Source organism: Mustela nigripes, chromosome 16 (assembly GCF_022355385.1).
Source record: "Mustela nigripes isolate SB6536 chromosome 16, MUSNIG.SB6536, whole genome shotgun sequence".
NCBI classification, from domain to species: domain Eukaryota; kingdom Metazoa; phylum Chordata; class Mammalia; order Carnivora; family Mustelidae; genus Mustela; species Mustela nigripes.
The window spans coordinates 48048900-48063935 of NC_081572.1; the positions used below are offsets into that span (position 1 = coordinate 48048900).

A 15036-nucleotide genomic window follows, 5' to 3' on the forward strand; every position below is an offset into this window, starting at 1 on the left:
TGTGTGTGTGTGTGTGTGTGTGTGTGTGTGTGTGTGTGTGTGTGTGTGTGATGAGTGTGTGTGTGTATTATGTGTGTTGTCTTTCCGTCCAGAGATTTTCTCCTCCCTGCTGGGTGTGTGTGTGTGTGTGTTATGAGTGTGTGTGTTATGAGTGTGTGTGTGTATTATGTGTGTTGTCTTTTTATAAGCCAGAGAGGAGCATACCTTATCGCTGCTCTGCACACGACTCTGTTCACAATTCTTTGAGTTGGCTTGGTATTAAGGAGTGTCTTTATTTTTTCCCGCGGCTATATCATGTTCCATTGTGTGGATAAACATGACTTAAATTAACCTGTTTCAGGGTGCCTGGCTGGCTCAGTCAGAAGAGCTACGCGACTCTTGATATCAGGGTTGTGATTTTGAGCCCCACGTTAGATGTAGAGATTACTAAGAAAACTTCAATGAAACTTTAAACAAATTAGAAAATCTTTCGTTTAAGTTAGAAAAATTTAAACAGATTTTTTTAAAGTTAACCTGTTTCACAATGATGAAGATTTCATTTGTTCCCGGTCTTTTATGTGTATAAACGTGCCACCTAATACTTTGTGTGTAAGCAAAAGCCTTGTATACATGCTGGTTCTCACCAACAGGAGTGACTCTTTAGGGTAGCGCCCCTGAGTGGAACTTGCAACGATTTAAAAATTTCCTTTTCTCCAGGCCCAAGGATGCTATTCGAGCCTTGAAGAAGCGACTCAACGGAAACCGGAACTACAGGGAGGTCATGCTGGCATTGACAGTGAGTGCTGCCCTCGTGGGGGTGGGAAGGCCTCTGGGGACATCCATGTTCATGGCCCTGCCCTGCTTCCATGGCCTTCGCTCTGTCCACTCAGCACAGCCTCTGGAAGCCATGGCCTGTGGATGGCTTGGCGTGAGCATCACTGGGGTGTACCAGAGCCTTCCCATAGTGCCCTTGGGTTTTCCTGCCTTCCCCCAAAGTGGGGCATGAGCTGCAAGCTGATACATACGAGCAGAGGATCAGGCATGTGTGACACTGACTAGTACCGAAACCCAGAGCAGACAAGCCAAAGGCCTGGCTATGGATGTCCTTCCGGCCACCAGCCTGCTGTGAAGCAGCCCCACTGGCAGCCTTTCTGGCTGTCACGTCCCTCCTTACAAAACTGCTGACTTCCACCCAGAGCCTGCCCGGGACTGTGCTGAGCTTTTCAGGTGTTAAAGCGATTGCTTACAGTAACCTTCCCAAACAGATGTCATAGTCCCCTCAGTGCGTCCCCTCAGTGCAGACAGAGGTCTGTGGGTTCACCCAGACTTTGGGCTAGTGAGTGCCCAGCTTTGGATTATGGAAATATAGAAATTGGTCATTGGTTCAGAGATTCTAGAAAAAGTCAACCTAGTGACTCCTTTCCGGAAGAGACAGACCAGATTTCTGCTCTTTCTTAAAATGTCAGGAAACTCAAAAGGACAACTTTGGGTGTTATTTCTGTCTGGAAAGCTAACAGTTACTGAGATGTGGCAAAATCTGGGACACAGTGAGTCCTTATAATGAAAGCTGTAATAGGTCAGCACTGTGGGCTTCTCTGCAGGTTTGAATAGTTTATTGTTTATCCAAAACAGCTGTAACATGTTTCCTTTAAAGCAGAGAAACTGGATTTTACAACCAAGTGGAAACCCAAGACTTATTAGGAGAGTGTTCTCTGCCAGAGAATTGGGGTTTGGATAACGAAGATGAAAAAGACCAGCTGAGAAATAGTGACTTGAAAGCTTTGGCGTTGCTTCAGCATTTGAGCGATGGCATTCACCAAACCCAGAGTGATGCCCAAATCAATTGTTTTTAGTAACTAAAATCACCAGGGAATGAACTCTAAGATATTGGGGCAGTTTCCTGGTATCTAAAACATATCCCTTTACACACCCAACTTCATGGTAACCATGTTGGTTGGATGGAAATCTTTGAATCTTTCTTCTTCTTCTTCTTCTTCTTTTTTTTTAAGATTTTATTTATTTATTTTAGAGAGAGAGTGCATGAGTGGACACGAGAGCAGGGGGCGGGGAGAGGCAGAGAATCCCATGCAGATTCCACACTGAGCACGGAGCCCAATGTGGAGCTCGATCTCACGACCCTGAAATCACAACCTGAGCCAAAACCCGAGAGTCAGACATTCAACCAGCTGAGCCACCCAGGCACCCATGGATGGAAATCTCTAAAGTGGTCTCTGTCTTTACTTCCTTCTGAAAGAATATGGTGAACATCATAGAAACTTCCCTGATGGCTAGGTTTATTATTGTCAGTCCCTCAGCTTTATTGAGTTATTGACATATAACATATGTGAGTTTAAGGTGTACAGTGTGACAATTTGATACACATGTATATAGCAAAATGATGATCACCGTAAAGTTAGTTGACATCTCTGTTACCCCCACATAACTACCTTTGTTGGAGAAAGGGGAGATAGCATTTAAAATCTAATTTCTTGGGGTGCCTGGGTGGCTCAGTGGGTTAAAGCCTCTGCCTTCGACTCTGGTCATGATCCCAGGGTTCTGGGATCAAGCTCCGCATCGGGCCCTCTGCTCGGCAGGGAGCCTGCTTCCCTCTCTCTCTGCCTGCGTCTCTGCTTGCTTGTGATCTCTGTCTGTCAAATAAATAAATAAAATCTCTAAAAAAAAAAAAAAAAAAAGGAAGAAGAGGTTGTTTGTCTTAAATAAATAAATAAATAAAATCTAATTTCTTGGGACGCCTGGGTGGCTCAATTGGTTGAGGGTCTTGCTCTTGATTTCTGCTTAGGTCGTAATGTCAGGGTCCTGGGATCCAGTCTTGTGTTGGGCTCCCTGCTCAGAGGGGGAGACTCCTTAATAATAAGTAAATAAATCTTTAAAAAAAGATCTAATTTCTTAACTGTAAAGTGTATACTACAGTATTATTAATTATAGTCATTATGGTCTACGTTAGACCCCAAGAGCTTACTCATAGTTGGGAATTTGTACTCTTTGACCCTGCCCTGCAGCTACCATTCTACTCTGTTGATTCAAGTTCAGCTTTTTTTAGATTCTGCATGTAAGTGAGAACATTAGGTATTTTTCTGTATTTGAGTTGTTTCACTTAGTGTAATGACCTCAAGGTCCATCCATGTTGTCACAAAAGGCAGAATTTACTTCCTTTTTATGGCTGAAGAGTATTCATATGTGTGTGTGTGTGTTTGTATACATGGATATGTGTTTGTATACATGGATAAAGAAAGAAATAGCACACGTATATCACATTTTCTTTATACATTGATCCATCATGGAATACTTCTGACTGTTTCCATGTCTTGGCTGTTATGAATAATGCTGTGGTAAACATGGGCTTACAGAAAGCTCTTTGATACCCTGTTTGCATTTCTTTTAGATGTATACCCAGGAGTGGGATTGCTGGATCATATGGTAGCTCTGTTTTTAATGTTTTTTTTAGAACCTCCATACTATTTTCCATAGTGGCTGCACCAATTTACATTCCCACCAACAGTGCACAAGGATTCCCTTTTCTTCACATCCTCACCAACGCTTGTCTCTTGTCTTTTTTTTTTTTTTTTTTTAAGATTTTATTTATCTATTTGATAGAGATTGCAAGTAGGCAGAGAGGCAGGCAGAGAGAGGGGGCGGGAAGAAGGCTCCCTGCTGAGCAGATAGCCTGATGTGGGACTCGATCCCAGGACCCTGGGATCATGACCCAAGCTGAAGGCAGAGGCCCAATCCACTGAGCCACCCAGGCACTCTCTTGTCTTTTTGAGAATAGTTATTCTAACAAGTGTAAAGTAAGCTCTTAAGGTAGTTTTGATTTCGGTTTCCATGATGATTAGTGATGTTCAGCATCTTCTCATGTGCCTGTTGGCCATCATGCATCTTCCTTGAACATGTCTGTTTAAAGTCCTTTGCCCATTTTTTATAAAAGTTTATTTATCTATTTTTAGTAATCTTTACACCAAGTGTGAGGCTTGAACTCACAACCCCGAGATCAAGAGTCCCGTGCTCTGACTGAGCCAGCCATCTCTCCAATAAGGAGTTAATATCAGAAGTATATAAGGAACTAATTCAAGAGGAAAAAAGGCCCCAGAAAACACCACCTTTGGCCACTTTTAATTGGATTGTTTTTTTTTGTTGTTGTTGTTGTTGTTGTTGTTTTCTGGGGGCTTTTTTGCTCTTGATTTAGTTCCTTATATACTTCTGGTATTAACCCCTTATTGGATAGATGGTTTGCAAATATTTTTTCCCATTCTATGGCGTGCCTTTTTACTTTGCTGATTGCTTCTTCTTTTTAGTTAGACATAGTCCCACTTGTTTATTTTTGGTTTTGGTGTCACATCCAAAAATATTTTTGCCAAGACCAATGTCAAGGAATTTTTTTCCTGTGTTATCATCTGGTAGTTTGATGGTTTCGGGTGTTACATTTAAGTCTTTAGTCCATTTCAAGTTAATTTTTGTGAGTGGTATAAGATAGGGGTGCACTTCAATTCTTCTGCGTGTGGTTATCCAGTTGTCCCAACACTGTTCATCATAGAGACTACCTTTCCCCATCGTTGTATACCTCTTATCAAATATTAGTTGACCATATATGTATGTATGGGTTTATTTCTGGGCTCTCAGGTTCTGTTCCATTGTCTTTTTTTTTTTTTTAATGCCAGTACTATACTGTTTTGATTATTATAGCTCTGTAATATAGTTTGAAATCAGGAGCCATAATATCTCCAGCTTCATTATTCTTTCTCAGGATTGCTTTGGCTATGCAGGGTTTTTTTATAGTTCCATATGGATTTTAGGATTGTTTCTCCTATTTCTGTGAAATTTATACATGGCTTTGGGTACTATGGACATTTTAATAATATTAGTTCTTCAAATCCATGAACATGGGATACCTTTCCATTTATCTGTAGCCTCTTTAATTTCTCTCATCGGTGTCTTATAATTTTCAGGGTACAGATCTTTCCTCTCCTTGGTTAAATTCATTCCTAAGTTTTTTGTTTGCTTATTTGTTGATGTGGTCAGGTCTTCTCTGCAAATCCAGAGATGTCTTTGGGAGCCTTCTGACATGTGCAGATCCCTGTTATTATACCAAAGGCCCCAGCCTGGTGCATGTTATATGATCTCATGTCTACTTTTATGGCTTCTCTGTCTTTGTCTTCCCTTACTGTATTAGTTATTCTCAGTCCTCCTGCTTCTTGTGGACTTTGACAAAAATATTAATATTTACCCCAAACGGGAGTTTGTCAGAGGTCCAGAGAGGCTCTCTGCTTGGGTGTGTAGGCAGTGTATGGACTTGAAATGGACTTGAAATAGCAATTTCTGATTGCTTTGAGGGACCTTTTGTTACTCCTTGAGCTTTGGCTACTAGAAAATGGCTGCTGTGTGTTTCATGCTCTACAGGGACTCATTTACCAGGGCCATTTTTGGCAGAGTCCCTGAAGTAGCTGAGTGGCCCTTGCCAGCCAGGGAGGGCCTCCTGCATCTCTTGCTCTGCTAGGCTGCCGGGCTGCTCTGGAGCACATGCCACCTCTGTCCGGGGCATTTCCAAACCTGTGTCTGAGCCCCAAGGGTCAGCCTCAGCCACACTGACTTCAAAGTCTGCTGTCCTGGAAGACATAAGGATGTGCTCCCAAAGGTGTGACGGGTGTCCTGGCCTGCTATTGCCCTGAGCGTGGTGGCAGAGCCACGGCTGCCCTGCCATACTGGCCTTCGTGCTCCCCTTTTTCCCCATGTCCTTTCCCACCACACCTGCTTTCTTCTCAGCATCCGTCCCTTCCCTTCCCCACCTGCTGCTCATAAATTAAACCATTCTTCCTGCCATCTGCCTTGGCCCCAGCAGACCGATGCCTGCAGAGTTAGGAGAGGGTGTTAGAGGATTCTAGAAAGAAGGGAAATTGTAAGTTCCCAGAGGGCAGGAAGAACCCCTCTCATTCCTCTCTGCAGTCCCCATGGTCACTGTGAGGGTGAGTGCTGGTTACTTTGTGGTCACCCAGAATCAGGCACACGTAGAGGCTGAGAAAGAGAATGCCTCCGTGGCTGAGGAAAACCTAGGTGACCCGAGGATGCTGAGCTGTGGGGATTCCTGGGCAAGCTGAGCAGAACCCAGAGCCTCCCATGGTGCAGGCAGGCAGTGGGGAAAGGCACCGTTTTGACTGGCTCTGTGGCTGCCGGGCTGGGGGCACAGGCCAGCTCTGGCCTCCTCAGTGAAGTTACCAGCATCTCCAGGCCTCAGCTTCATCATCTCGAAAGTGGGATAATGCCCATCTTATGGGTGATTTCCAGGACCGGATGAAGGAACAAGAAATCTGGCACCCGTTGCCTGTCATCTGTGGGACTCCCGGTTGATCTTGGAGGAGAACTGTTGAGGGGTGGGGGTGGCCCTGTGGCCTCCTTGTGGGTGAGGAGACAAGGACTTTGAAGAAGGCTGACCACTTAAAGAGAATTAATTCTTGTGAGACTGGAATGAAATGGTGTATAACGTGGAGGCTCCCACACAGTGCCCAGCTCGTAGTCCGCTCTGTTTGTTAAGAGTGTGGGCCTTTCTTAATGGCCATGTTTCGTCAATGCCTCATCCTATGAACCCAGCCCTGTGGAATGGCTGCATGAGGTCACCAGCGGTCAGCTCACTTTGGGCCACTGAAGATACCCAGGCAGCCAGAAATGTACCCTATTGCCAGGCACATTCTGAGGAGGCATTTCCTGCTATTTGACCATGGCATTGGGGGTTGATTGTGTGGGAAGGACCAAGTGATTGTATGGGCTGTTTACTGAGAGCTGAGAAGTTCAGAAAGCTGTGTTCAAGGCCGGAGAGACTCTTCAGTGGGTACCTCTGAATTCTGAGAGGGCCTCTCCCCTGTCCTGTTTTGGGACTGGGAAATTTTCCCTTTCGTCAAGTGTGTACAGCAGCCTCCTGAATGGTAATCATGCCATCGTGGTCCTGATTTACTGCCCCCCACCACAATGCAGGGTACTGTGCTAGGTACCCTGTGCTTCAGACATACTCTGTCATCCTTACTATGGTCCTGCAAGGAGGCACTCATGTACTCACTTCACAGATGAGGAAGCTGAGGCTCTGACAGGCTTGTCCTGGGCCATTTAGGGTGACAGAGCTGAGATTCAAGCCCACACTGGTCATCTGTCCAGAACACACATGCACTATGCTTTTGAGTGGTTAAGGCCTGGGTACCTCATTTTTCCAAACAGGGAAAGACCAAGCAGGGTTGGGAGTGAACATGGACCTTGAAGCTGACTGGCAGTGGAGGCCCACAAACCATTTATTCATTTATTTATTTATTAAAGATTTTATTTATTTATTTGACAGAGAGAAATCACAAGTAGATGGAGAGGCAGGCAGAGAGAGAGAGGGAAGCAGGCTCCCTGCTGAGCAGAGAGCCCGATGTGGGACTCGATCCCAGGACCCTGAGATCATGACCTGAGCTGAAGGCAGCGGCTTAACCCACTGAGCCACCCAGGCGCCCCCGAACCATTTATTAAGAGTAGAAAATCCCGAGTCACTGCCAGTTGTGATTGCCGAGGCAGGGTTGTGTGGGGCGTGTATGTGTGTGTGCGTGTGTGTGTTCACTTGCCTCCTCACACGCAAGGGCCAATAATTCACGCGGCAATTCAGGCTGTCACAGCAGCCCTCTCTGTGACAGAGCCTGAGTCCCATTGGCTAATGTCTCACACCCAGAAGCCCGGAGAGAGGAGTTAAAATGCTAATTTTCAGGGACCGCTCAGTCATTTTGATCTCATTAAAACACCAGCATCCTTCTCATGCAAAACTGGTGCTTCAATTACCAACTAATTGCCTGATTATTGTGCAGGGACAGGCGACTTTAGTCAGCAAGGGATGCCCAAATTAGAGTGGAGGGAGGCAGTGCCATCCCGGTGTGACTCTGGAGGAGACGATGCGACTGATGCCACTGTGCGGGAGAAGCAAAGGCTGGGGTCGGGGTGGAAACTGAGCTGCCACCGCGATGACCCTCCTTTCCTCTCCACCCACCTCAGGTGCTGGAGACGTGTGTGAAGAACTGTGGCCACCGCTTCCACATTCTCGTGGCCAACCGGGATTTCATCGACAGTGTCCTGGTCAAAATCATCTCTCCGAAGAACAACCCTCCCACCATTGTGCAGGACAAGGTGCTCGCTCTGATCCAGGTAGGCGAGCTCCCCTTGTCCGGTTGGCTGGGACCCGGTGAGGTGGGGCCCCTGGGCAGTGGGTCCTCATGCTTTCCCATCATTTGGAGGAAAGAAGGGAGGCCCTCTTGGGTTTAAAGACCTGTTGCAAAATGCTTATGTTTCTGTTCTCATGCCACTGGAATAAAACTCTGAGGGGTAGCTGTCAAGCCGGTTGACAGAGTCTTCACTGGTTTTCTGGGTGCCTGGCTCTCTGTTGCCCACCCCCCAGGGGCAGGTTGGGGGCCTGGATAGGCCTCTGAGCCATCGGGGACAACGTGGAGCAGGAAGGGCCATACTAGAGCCAAATGCAGAACTGGCGGGGTACTGGTCGGGAACAGCTCTGTGACAGGCAGGGTGAGATCCAGGAAGATGGTGTTACAGAGTGATTCACTGAGAAGGTGACATTTTTGCTGGACCCTGCAGGACGTGGGGAGCTTGGTGTAAAGGGCAGAGCGTGAGAAGTAGTGCGGGCCGAGGTCTAGCATGTGCGTCAAAGACAGCAGTTGACATGGGTGGGCTGTATTCAGTATGAGCAGATCTGTAACAGAGTACCCCAGAACTTAGGGGTTTAACATAGCACCTGCTTATTACCTCCTTGTTTCCATGGGTCAGGAATTCGGGAGCAGCGTAGGTGAGTGATTGTGGCTGTCTGGAGGTTGTGGTCAAGACTTCACCCAGGATTGCCTCCTCTGCGAGTTCGAGGGGCAGAAGGAGCCACGTCCAAGGTGGCTCACCGCAGGGCTGCTGGCGGGAGGCCCCAGCTCCTCGCTGGCTGTTGGTAGGAGGCCTGCGTTTCTTGCTGTGTGGACTTTTTGAGTGTCCTTATAACATGGCATCGGGTTGTCCCTGGAACAAGGGATCCAAGAGAGCTGGAAGGAAGCTGTGGTGCCTCTTGGGACCGACTCTTCAGAGTCACACACCGTCTTTTTTGTCATATTCCATTTGTTAGAAGGGAGTCACCAGGTCCAGCCTCGAGAATCAAGGAATGAAACTGCATGTCTGAAAGAGAAGGGGATGCTTTAAAGCTGTCATGTGGCTCATAGAGTATGATGAAGAATGTCTGGGGCCAGGAGATAAGGCCAAAAGGATGGCCAGGGGCTCATGGGCTGTGCACGCCGGCAGCTGGTGCTCTGTCCTTTGGGCAGTGGGGAGCCACTGCACTTGTCTGAGCTGGGTGCACATGGACGGGTCTGGGTTTTTGACCTAGCCCCCCGGTGACAGGGTGCAAGCACATTTGTGAACAAGCATGTTAGTGCTCTGGTGGAGGACAGATAAGGGTCTGCAGGAGCCAAGACGATGGGAGGTGGGGAGGGTGATGGCCTGGGCTGGGCGGGAGACCCTGTGATCGGGGGTGGGCGTAGGGGGCATTCAAGTTGGTGGTGGCCCTTGAGCCTGGACAGGAACGTAGGACCCTGGCTGAGGTTCTCTCCTGTGTCCTCTGCCTGCAAGTCCTGTCCATCCTTCAGGTGGCTCTCAGAGGCCTCCCCACTCCTAGGTTTGCAGTGTTCCCTCTCTGCTATCACTCTCTTTTGTGGTCTTCTTTACTTCTGGGCTAACTTCTCTCTCATCTGCCTGGCTCTGAGCTCCCCAAGAGCCCATGGGCATTATATCCCCGGGGTCTAGAGCAGTTGATTGTGTAGAGTAGGTGTTCGATAAGTTGTTTTTCCTAACGAATGGGTGACTGTGGTTTGCTGAAGCTCTAAGGAAGGGGAGGAGTGAGTGACAGCAGAGCCACCTCCTTCTTAGGTGGTCCCTGTGTCTTCATTCTGCCCACCTGGCTGGCATGTCTCCATGTGTCTCCTTCCTTCCTCCCTCTTTCATATGCTCGCACACTCAGGTGCAAATCACCTCACCCGCTCCCCTCCCCACCCCCACTTCTGCCCTTCCCCCATTCGGGGACTTTCCCAGTACACTGCCCTGCCCCAACACCCTTCGCATTTGACGTCAGGCCCGCAAATAGTGGCTTTTTGCTCACAATGGAAGGGGCACCCCAGCCTGAACCCCTTGTGCCCACCGGGCCTGGCCACCCCTTGACAGGCACAGCCGTGGCCAGGCTTGTGACCGCATCACCCTGTTGACGAGGGCTCTGGGACGCCTCATGAACTGGTCATGGCTGTAGCTGTCTCTGGGGGCACCGGCCCAGCTTTCCCATCAGGATCTCAGCCTCCTCCGGGCACTGCTTCTTCCAGCTGTGTAACCTCAGCAGCTGTTTGAACCTTTCTGGGCTGCTACCTCCTTATCTGCAGAATAGGGGCCTGTGTCCCTGCCTCCCTACACCCAGTCCAGGGTCTGAGATAGCCCATAGGGGCCCAGCGGCCGGCGCCCGTGTTGTGAAGGCTCCCCCTGCTGGCTCGGCGGTGGCATGAGCGCCCACCCACGGGGGCAGGAGTAGGATGGGCCCCTGAGGGCATCATGGGCTGGTCAACCATGATGTTCTGTATGGTCCCTCTAGGAGAATACCAAGAGCTTTGGATCAGGGTACTCTCTGAGGGTCTTGCTTATCTGCCTGGGAGGGTTCTTCCTCTCCATGTTTTGAACCTTTCTGAGGAGCTTTTGTTTGAAAGCGGACAGCATTCAGAGCTGGCGGCTGGCTTGGCTTCTGGGATGGAGTGGACAAAAGAACAAACGGGGTTTTCAGCCTTTTCTTTTCTTTTTATCGAATTCTGTATGTGAGCAGGAGGTCACACATTAAACTAGCTCGTACAGCTTGCTAAGTTTTTACAGACTAAACATACTCAGGTAAACCAGCCCTGGTATCATGACGCAGAATATGACCCACACCCAAAGAACTCCAGCTGCCTGGGAGGACCCCCTCGCCTCACAGCCTAGATGGAGTGCTCGTGTCCTTGAACTTTATGTGTGTGGCCTCTGCAGCAGCCCTCTGTTAAGTCCACATGTCTGACTACGCCTTGTTTGCGGGTCTCACTTTGTCACTGGGTATGACCGTTGGCCTTCTGTTCCTGTTGCTCACATCGCTGGGCCAAGTCCCTTTGGGTGAATGCACCCCGCACTGTGTCTCCTTCCCACGGATGGTGGGCATGTGGTGTTCCCAGTTTGGGGCCGCTATGAAAAGTGCTGCTATTAACAGCCTGCAGGTGTCTTTGGGTAGTCATGTGGGTCTGTTTATATCAGGCCTGTGTTAAGTCGAATATGTGAAACTGCCATCTTTGTCGGTCAAAAATAGGAAAAAACGAGTGATTCCTTAAGGGTCAGCCTCACAGCTGGAAGCGGAATTGCGGGGGGATGCTGGATGGCCACACTCCAGGACTTACACTGGCAGGCCCTGCTGCTCCTTCCCACCGGCCCTGGAGCGCTGTAGTTGGGCAACTGTTCTCACCAGCACATCCTCGACAAAGCCTGACTGATGAGTGTGTGGATGTATGGCATCTTGTCAACCTGTTCTTAACTCCTTGGAGAAAGAAGATGACTTGATGTGCTTGTCAAATATACTTGTAAGAACTGGGCAGTGTGCCCTGAGAGTCTGATGTTCCCCCCGGGAAGGGCAAGTGCTGCTTCCGCCATGGCACAGGATAGGGGGTGAAGGCGCCGGATCCCTGGCCTTCCTGCCAGCTGGAGAGGAGGCAGCAGGCCATCGTGGAAATGGCAGCGAGACCGAAAAGAGGAGCGGTCAGGTGTGTGGGTGCCAGAGCCACGACAGTTTCTTTCCTTGCCATCCTCGCCATCTGGGTGTTTCCTTGCACTCTTTGGAGCCCAGCTGCCGGGAGTGGAAGTGGGCCAGTCCCAGCCCCGCCCCTGGGAGCCAGTGGTTTTATGGGGAGACAGAGGCTTGTTAGGTGAAAGAGGGCCAGGGCCTACCCAGGGAGGACTTGAGCTGGCTTTGGGATATTTGAACGACAGCCCTAAACTCTGAACATATTGACGCTTGAAAAGCTTTTAAGGCCAAGGGGTTAGACGGAGAAGCGCTCCCCACCCCGGCATCCACCCCCAGGAAGCATGCATGGAGCTCTCAGCTGGAGCTGGGACCTTCAGCTCTGATGACCAGGAATGACCAGCCTTAGCCCATTGTCTCTCTGATCACTCCCCTACAGTGAAAGCAGGGAGGGGGCCTCTCTCCAAACTAGCTTTTCTTTCTTTTTTTTTTTTGCTTTTAAGGTCTTATTTATTTGAAAGCTCTGAGAGAGCAGGGGAACAGCAGGCAGAGGGAGACAGAGAAGCAGACTCCCCACCGAGCAGGGAGCCCCGATGCAGGTTCAATCCCAGGACCCTAGTAGGATCATGACCTGAGGCAAAGGCAGATGCTTAACTGACTGAGCCACCCAGGCACCCCTCCAAAGCAGCTTTTTAATAGTCTCCTGGTGCCTGTAGGGAGACGGGTGCTTGTCCTCGCATGTTCTCCTGGCTTCCAGCCCACCATGCCTTCTGATTCCTTTCCTGGGATGCTGATCACAGGCATTGTCAGCCTGAGATTGGACACACTGGGGCCATTGCCACTGGCACACGTTTGCTGTCAGCAGCCCTCTAGGGGGATTTTTCAAGAGAATCAGTGGATGCCTATTCCTCGTTCCCACATCCTGTCCCTCCTCTCATTGAAGGCATCTGTGTCCTCTGGCTGTCCTCTAGCCATCTGTGGCCACCCCAGGCCCCCCAGAAGAGACACCCCTCAGGCTTGTGTGCACCAGAGGCCCTGCCCTTCAGAACACCTGGGGAAGACTGCCCTCCATCTCCCCCAGCCCGAGCCCAGTGTGTAAGCCATGAGACAGGGCCATGGGAAGCGGTCACCTGACTCAGGTGTGCGGGGCCAGTGGGCTTCCCCGTCGCAGGAGTTTCCCTTTGGGAGGGGAGCTGGTCCCCCAGGCAGCAAGATAGGAGGTACGTCAAGGGCACAGCAGCCTGGTGAGCAGCTTTGCCGACTTCTTTGCTCCCAGCCTTTGAACTGTGTGCCACTTTCAGCCCTGGCTCTGTGTCTCACCTGGTCCCCAGCTGGCCTTTGGCTACGTGCCTTTCTCTGTTCGTGTGAAGTCCCATTTGTTCAGAAGACAAGAAGGACACTTGTGCCCTGTGCATCCCTCAGCCTTTCCCTTGCAGTTGCCTTCAGGAACAGAAATGATACCGTCCCGGTAGGGTAACCTCATGGCCGTGCCTCTCCTGCCTCCCTCCCCCTCCCCCCTGCCCCTTTAGCCTGCCTCCCCACCCCCTGCCTCCTAGCAATCGAATCTAAAAATACCCTCTTTCCACAGCAGGTTTTTCTTTCCACTGAAGAAAGTGAGCTGGTGGGGGCGGGGGGAGGAGGGGCTGGAAGTGTTGTATTCTTGGAAGGTGTCTGAGATGTGGTGGCCCGGCCTTTGGCCCCCTTCCACGTGGACTGGCAGTTCTCTGGAGACCCTGTCACTGGGACTAGGCAGTCTGGTCCAGAAGCTGAAGCAGAACATGGCAAAAGCCAAAAAAACAGGACCCATAGTCTAAATCAGCAGTTGTTCATTGATCTGAGATTGGATGTTGTAAAACTTCGTCAAAACTTGTGGGATACAGAAACAATGACAGTACAGTTTATGTTCATATAAGGCCACAGTCTGGTGTTTGGTGTGCAGTCCCAAGGAGCAAAGGGAAAAAAAGCATGAAAATGTTTTTTCTCTCCCTATTTGACCTCCCTCTGGGCCCTTCAGCCCCCAGCACTGTAAACAGAGGCCAGAAAAGCACTTTGCTTTCCTAGAGGGCAAGTTGCTGGGATCAGCCTTGTGGCTCCTTGGCTTTAGATTGGGGACCCGGAATGAACCAGACTTCCTGAGCTTTGCTCCCTCTCCTAGATTCTCACATCTCAGCTGGGTCAGCTGTCCAGAGGGGCTCCTGCTTTCTTTGTCAGGGTTACCTCAGTCCATGGACAGCCTAACTGGCCATCATCCCATGTTCTCCCAAGTAGAACAATAAGGATGCTTAGTAACCATGAGATCTGAAGTCAGTTGAACTTAACAAACGATGGCTGACTGCCTTCTCTGTGCAAGGGTGAGACTGGCTGTGTGCCTTCACAGGTGTGACCTCGTGGGAAGGAAAGATAGGAGCACAGGCATTTGGCCATTGTGCCAGGAAGATGCCAGAGGCCCGGCATCTCTGGATGGATCCCAATTCTGCGTTTCCACTTACGGCTGTTCCCTTAAAGGTGCCTCCCACCCTGTTCCCCACTGACATCAGAATCTTGTTCAGTAGAGAACGCCACCACGAACGTATGCTCTGTGAGCAGCTGGCTCACCCCAAGCTGCACAGGATCCCCTGCAGGGGTTCAAATAGTAGCAGGCAGGAAGATTAGTCATGGCTGCTTGGCTATAGGTAACGGATGCCAGTTCCAGCTTGCCTAGGCAAAGAGGACAGTTTGTCATGACCAGGCAGGGGTTCCCAGAATGCTGGGTTGTGACTAGACCTGGGAAAGGGACAAGAAGGGATCAGGGAAACCCTCCAAATCCTCTCTTGGCTGCACCTTCCAACACATAGGCTGTCTCTGCTCCCTGGTCCCCACTGGGCACGTGACTGCTTCCCAGAGCCCCGCATCTATAGAGGACAGTGTCATTTACCCAAGGAGAGGAGCCCAACTCTCTCTAAGCTCAGGTCAAGCTCCTGGGAGGAGGGGAAGCTGACTGGCCTGACTTGGGATGTGTGTTTCCCTGCTGGTGGCACAGAAAACCAGAGAAGGGGGGCTCGTTGGCTCGCTGTCAGGCCAGGTGCCCCGAGAAGTAGCCACTGCCTGGAGAACACAGCGATGGTTCTTTAATTTCCATTCTTCCTATCTCCGATCTGGCTGACATGGAGGGTAAGATGAATGAAAAGTGGTCCCCTGGAGCTGTTTGTCCTTCCTTAGAAATAGAGGCAGGAAGTGGCCCCAGGAAGAACTATCATGCTTTTTTCTCCCCAGCC

The 15036-nt window shown here is 49.9% G+C and overlaps 1 protein-coding gene across 5 annotated transcripts in view; it reads left to right on the forward strand.

Annotated features, from left to right (window-relative positions):
- TOM1L2 (target of myb1 like 2 membrane trafficking protein) overlaps window positions 1–15036 on the forward strand; it is a 118976-nt gene that overhangs the window by 69037 nt on the left and 34903 nt on the right. For all 5 annotated transcript variants that reach the window (XM_059379851.1, XM_059379847.1, XM_059379848.1 and 2 more), the window contains exons 3-4: window positions 697–775; window positions 8002–8151. In XM_059379851.1, coding sequence (XP_059235834.1) covers window positions 697–775; window positions 8002–8151 — 229 coding nt within the window. The remainder of the gene's footprint in view (window positions 1–696; window positions 776–8001; window positions 8152–15036) is intronic.